The sequence below is a fragment of the Zonotrichia leucophrys genome, chromosome 3, assembly GCF_028769735.1.
Source record: "Zonotrichia leucophrys gambelii isolate GWCS_2022_RI chromosome 3, RI_Zleu_2.0, whole genome shotgun sequence".
NCBI classification, from domain to species: domain Eukaryota; kingdom Metazoa; phylum Chordata; class Aves; order Passeriformes; family Passerellidae; genus Zonotrichia; species Zonotrichia leucophrys.
In genome coordinates, this window is record NC_088172.1 from 48324995 (window position 1) to 48330994 (window position 6000).

Here is a 6000-nt window from a genome sequence, read left to right on the forward strand (position 1 = left end):
ATGCTCTTCAAAAAACTTTTTCTTCTTCTTTCATGATATCGTAACACTTTCCATCTTGATATATTTAGACAAAACTAAGCCACAGGCTTCCAAATTGTTTTAGCCTTTCCTTATGTCAGACACCCTTTCAGATTAAATACAGTTCCAACATAGAAAAGCAAACCAAAACCAACAGCTCATTGCACCCAAGTTCACGATACACTGAAAACTGAGAAAGTAAAATCCGACCCAGGATATCCAGGACTTTGAGTTTTTTCAAGGCAAACATTGCCTGCTGATGGTGGGAATAGCATTTACTTGCACTGAGAGGATGAAGACTAAATGCCAGAGGAAACATTTTTTTTCTTTTCTCTGAAAACTACCTGGCAGTTTTCCTCTACCCCAATACACAGATCTTCCACAGACAGGATTATGTGCTTTTACCCTAACTGGCAGCTGAAGTCTAACTATATTTACATGTTTATTCCCAGAAGAGAACTCTTGCCTCTGAGAACACTTTCTATTTTTAAAGAAGGTGAGAGAATTTGGGGGGGAAAAAAAGGCAAAACTGACCCAAGGGACTAGCAATTTCAATGCCCACTTGAAAGGCTACAAAGGTGTTTCAGAACATCTGAATGTCAGGCCACTAACAAGCATCTCAAAACTTTCAAAGAAACCAAAAAATGACCCCTCTAAGAGTTTAGACCACGATGCACATTTTCCAACGGATGGTCATGGAATAAAAACATATTTCTAAAACCAAAAAGAAAAGTAAGTTCATTCATTATAGGGTGTACATATTTCATGGAGTTCAGCTAGGCATAAAACCACATACTTTCAAGGGTGCTATCTATGAAAAAATCTTTTTCAGTAGTAATAATCTAAATTATGATGGTCTACACTTAACACAGAATGTATTTTTAAAATATTAACTGTGTTTGTGCAGTAAAGTGAAAAATTGGATATTATTGAAACAACATCCTAGAACAATTTGTTCATTTTCTAGCAATCCCTGCTGCCTGACCAGAAAAAGCCTCTGGACAAATTTTGTTTATCATCTTTGTTTCTGGCCATTCCTTGTTGGTGCAAGTATGGAAAAATTTTAACCGAGCAACTTTAAAAAAACCTCAGTTCAGTTTAGAAAGAAACCATGCTCCCTAGAACTGAAGAAGGAACGGGGATGGAGCAAGCCTCAAGTGGCAAGCAAGCATAACAAAAGTATTTCTTCTTACCTGCTCAAAAGTGCAACAAAATAACTCACAGCTCTTAGCATAACAATTTATGTGCTAAATTTGTGTATCAGGAAAAGTATCAGTAGGTTTCTATTGGTGGGCATTTGCTACAATCCTTTTCTATTTGTAACAGAATGTTGGTGGATAAAACCTGCTGGAAGAATGAAGTTAGCATGGGGCCATTTTTAAAGATACTGAAAACCTGTGAAGGGTGCTGAAAAGAGCCACAAAAGTGCTCTGAGTGCTGGGGGAAATGTCCTGTGATGCTAAAGAGCTCAGCCTATTTCTTTAACAAAAAGAAAATGGAGCAGCAACTTGATTGTCTCGATTGCAGTATATAAATAACTTTATGAAGGCGGTATGCAGGGGGAGTAGAGTTTTTAATATAGTAGAGAAAATGCATAGCTGAAAGCTAAACCAAGACAAACTAATCCTGGCAATCAGGAACAGCAGAGACTCGTTATTGCCACAAACTAGCAAGGGAAGTGATGGATCCTCCACCACTGGATGTCTTTACACTAGGTTTGGATGCCTCTCTAAAATACTTGCTTTACCCTAACAGGATCTATGAACTAACCAGGAAAAAAGCTGAGGTTTCTTTTAATGGTTAATAGGTGTGTCTTCTGAATTGCAAAGCCTTTCGGAAAGCCTTTCATTCTGTGAGGGCAGAGCTCACTGCTCAATGAGTAGCCTAGAGTGGGTTTTTGTACTGTTATTAGACTTTTATTTATACTTCAAGAAAAATTATCTTCATTTTGAAATATGGAGAAAGCAATATTCTGAAAATCACTGGTCTGCACTTAAGGAAGACAAATATTTGCCTAAACTTCATACAGCAAATGAATGGAGGAAAGAAAAAGACATTTGAAAGGAAAATATTTGTACTGAAAGCTCAATTCTTCTGGAAAAGTTTTGATTTTATAAAACCTTGACAAACAGTAGGGAGATCATATTATGCATTTTGTTTTCTTATGGTGAATTGTGAATAGAAAATCCATATCCTTATGGGAAAACCTCTTAAAATTTAAGTAGGAGCTTCAAAGATCAACTAGCTCTAACATAATGAAGGAAAGATAGATGACTTCTCCTAAACCATACTCTAACAACCACTCTGCTCTTAAACTGCAGCTCTGACTTATTCAAACATCTGGGGGTGACAACATGTCATTCCTGGCCCGATTGCCCTTCCAGTCATCCGTGGGACAAGCTGTCCCTGCTCCCCTGACCCCAGAGCAACTCCTGCCGGCTGGATCTCAGGTTGATGAGATGGGACAAAAGGTGTGGGTCCCCTCCCCTCTCATGGCTCCTGCTCCACCAGCCTCCAGTGCCTCTTGGAGGGGATGACTTGCTGTAAGCACCCGCAAGGCCTCTGTTCCACACTCCTGTTCCCAGACGTAGCCTTGACAATATCCAGACTACTACAGAAACATCCCAAGGAAATTATGTCAATAGAGTTGGGCACTTCTGAGATTGCTATGCCAGACTAAGGACATGTACCAGGAGTCCTCCCAGTGGTTACTCTGCAAGTCCTTTCCAACATCTGGCTCAAAACACTTCCAGGGGAGGAGAGGAGGAACACCAAGAACAGGAGCAGCACCGGCTGTGCGCCAGCAGAAGGGGACGTCAGCAGGCTTGGAAGCTGGTGGGATGCTGCCCTCATGCCGGTGGGATTAGAGAGAGCAAGTTCAGGCGGAACCAGGAGGGCCAAGCTACACCAGTTGTTGGCAAGGTGAAGGGAAAGGTGCCGCACCTCCCCGGGAGAGACTCTGCCCTCCCATCCCTCCCCTCCGCGGGTCTGGGCTCAGCGGGCAGGCAGGAGAGAGTGCCCAAAGAGAGGGAACAGGGTTGTTACATCTTCTGGGTAAAGAGCAAAGAAACCTGACACCTCCAACGAAATCTATGTAGAAGTTTAGAGGGAAGGTTGGCAAGGAAAGGATCGAAAAGAACTGTCTCCTCCAGGGGAAAGGAAGGCAGAATAGGGATTACCCGAAGGGTGGAAGGAAGAAGTAGAGAGGTACAGGGATGCAGGACAAGAAGGCTGCAGAAGAAACGAGGGGCAGGGAAAGAAGGGCGTCCCGAGAGAGGGACAGCGCGGGGAAAGTGGGCGGACAAGGAGGACCCGTCTCGGCGGCCGAGGGGAAGGAGCAGGGCCTTACCTGCAGGTAGGGCTGGCCCCTCTCCACGCCCCCCACCACGATGTCGGCAGAGGCCATGCCGCCGCTGGCCGAGAGCCCGAAGCCCACGTAGCCGCGGGTGCGCACCTCCAGGCGGAGGGCGAGGGCGCTGCCGCGGCGGCCCCAGAACAGGCGGTAGGCGCCCGCGCCGTCCAGCACCGCGCTGTGCGGGTAGCTCCGCGCCGCTGCCCCGGCCCCGGCCCCGGCCCCGGCCCAGGCACACAGGAGCCCGCCCAGCACCAGCGCCCAGGGGCGCAGCGGCCGCATCCTCTCGCCGCGCACCAGCGGCCGCCCGTACGTCTCGGCGTGTGTCCGGGCGCGGTGTGCGTGTGCGGGGGCTGTGTGTCTGTCTGTGTGTCTGTGCGTGTGTGTGTGTGTGGGGAAGGGGGGCCGGGTGCCCCGGTCACCCCGCCCCCGCTGCGGGCGGCTCCGCGCCGGCCCCGTCGGGGCAGCACGCCCTCGGCCGCGCTTTGTTCGCCCCCGCCCGGCCCGGCGCTGCCCGCGCCCCCATCGGGGCCGGGCCGGACCCCGCCGCGCCGGGAGCACCTGCCGGGCGCTGGCCCGGGGGCTTCTCGCCGAGATGCTCGGAGTTCGCGTTAGCGACCCGAAACCGCCCTCCTGACCGGGGCAGCGGAGGGAAGGCGGTGGACGGGAGACCTCCCCGGCCTCCCGGCAACCCTAACTCCGCTGGAAGAATTCACGGGAGGAAGCCCGGAGGCAAAGGAGCGCTTCTCCACTCTCGGCCGCCTCTTCACTCAGTGCGAGGAGCGCACGGTGCGGCGGACGGACGGAGCTAAGCAGGAGATCCCCCGTCGGGAGAGTTCTTTTTGCATTTAAAGTGGAAAACGGGGACCCCCCGCGTGGTTTGCACTGAGACGGCTACAAAAGCACATCTCAAAGCCGCGCTGGCGTCCCCGGCGGCTCCGCCAGTCGGCCCGCCCGGCCATGCGGTCCCCGGCGCTCCCGCAGCAGCAGCAGCTGCCTCCCTCCCCTTGCCCTGCTCACAGCATCACCGCCGCGGCGCCGGCGAGAGCAACGAGCAGAAAGATGCTCTTGGGGGAATGCTCCCCAGCCCTCTGCAGATCTGGACGGAAACAAAAAAAAAAAAAAAAAAAAAAAAACAAAAAAAAAAAAGCGTGGCACCCAAAACGGGAAAGTTGGGGATCACAAGAAGTCATCTTGACCCTTAAAAGCCCTGAGCTTCCTTAAAAGGAAGGTATGCTATTTGCAATGTGTGTTCTTCACATTTAAATGAAAGAGAAAGAGCCTGGTACTCAACCAAAAATACATACTAATTCAGTAAAAACCGATCAAATTAGTACATAAAGGAAATGAGTAATGCTTCCCTTTTTTTGGCTTCTGCATGATAATATTTCACAAGTGTCACTAGGGTTTCTAGAATACAGCCACCCATTGTAATGTGAGGGATATATCAAAGTACAAAACAACTTTTAGAAAAGAAAATGCTTATAAAAGTATAAGCACCAAAAATCACTTGTACCTAAGGCATCATAAGAAATTAGAGGGGGAAAAAAATTAAATACTGGTGAAATGAAAGCAATCTTTAGAGGGAATAGATTAGTGTGACCGTTCTTGCAATTACAGCAGTAACTTCAAATATACAGACTGAAATTACTGACAAAACAGAAAATTGTGAGATGCTGAGTGTTTAGATTCTCCTCTACAAAATTGTTAACACCTGCAAGTGGATATGGATTAATTTAAGGAGAAATTGCAGGTGTGTGATAGGCCCTGCCAAGGCCAAAGGTGTGACCTTGGCACCTAACTGGGGGCACTCAGCCTTTTTAAAATTGTGTGCTAAAGGAGGGAGGGATCCTTAGGACAGTTCCAAAAGTGCACATTTATCTTTTCTGAGGGCAAGGACAATGAAGGAATGAAGAATGTTTCTTAAATGCAGGTTTTTTCTTCATTTTCTAATAAGACTGTGCATTATGTTCTTAGATGACAGAAATCCCTAGATAAAGTTTCAATCACATGGAGGACAAACTCACTCTTCAAAAGAATGATTGAATTACACATCTAGTACTGCCTTTAAAATTGCTGCCTTTAAAGCACAGCAGTGGTACTGAAGTCCAGCTAGTGCTTCCCAGAGCATGCATTGTATAAGCATTTGTACAAAAGAGTGCAAAATGTACTTGAAGTACTCCAGCACTTCTCAGTTTGGTGAGGGTGGTGCTGATGACATTTTAGGAGCCTGTACACAACATGGGATGTTGCAGTACAGGGAGGGGTGATGGGCTATCCTACACAGCATGCTGGGCTGCACAGCACAGCAGACAGAAATAGGGTTTCCCAACTAGCGTGGATGCAGATGCCATGAGGGAAGCAGGGCTGGAGATAGGTGTGCACTGCAGATGCTGTCAGAGGAACAGCTGCACACCCCCCATACGACCCTGCCCCCTGCATGTCCTGCCCCCTGCTCCTCTCACAGCACACAAGCACAGAAGGAAAACTTCAACGCACACAAACTTGTGGTTGGCTGGGATCTTCCCAGTCATTCTGCCAAAAGCCAAAGCAGGAGGACCATCTAGTGCCTTGGACACACTTCAGTATGTCAGGCACGACAAGCCAGAGTTTTGCTGTAGTGGGTCGGG

The 6000-nt window shown here is 48.2% G+C and overlaps 1 protein-coding gene across 1 annotated transcript in view; it reads right to left on the bottom strand.

The window, feature by feature from the left end:
* The window catches only part of MOXD1 (monooxygenase DBH like 1), a 50013-nt gene extending 45980 nt beyond the window's left edge, over positions 1-4033 (bottom strand). The window contains exon 1 of the mRNA XM_064706908.1: positions 3368-4033. Within this exon, the coding sequence (XP_064562978.1) occupies positions 3368-3652 (285 nt within the window). The 5' untranslated portion in view covers positions 3653-4033. The remainder of the gene's footprint in view (positions 1-3367) is intronic.
* Between the last annotated feature and the right edge of the window lie 1967 nt (positions 4034-6000).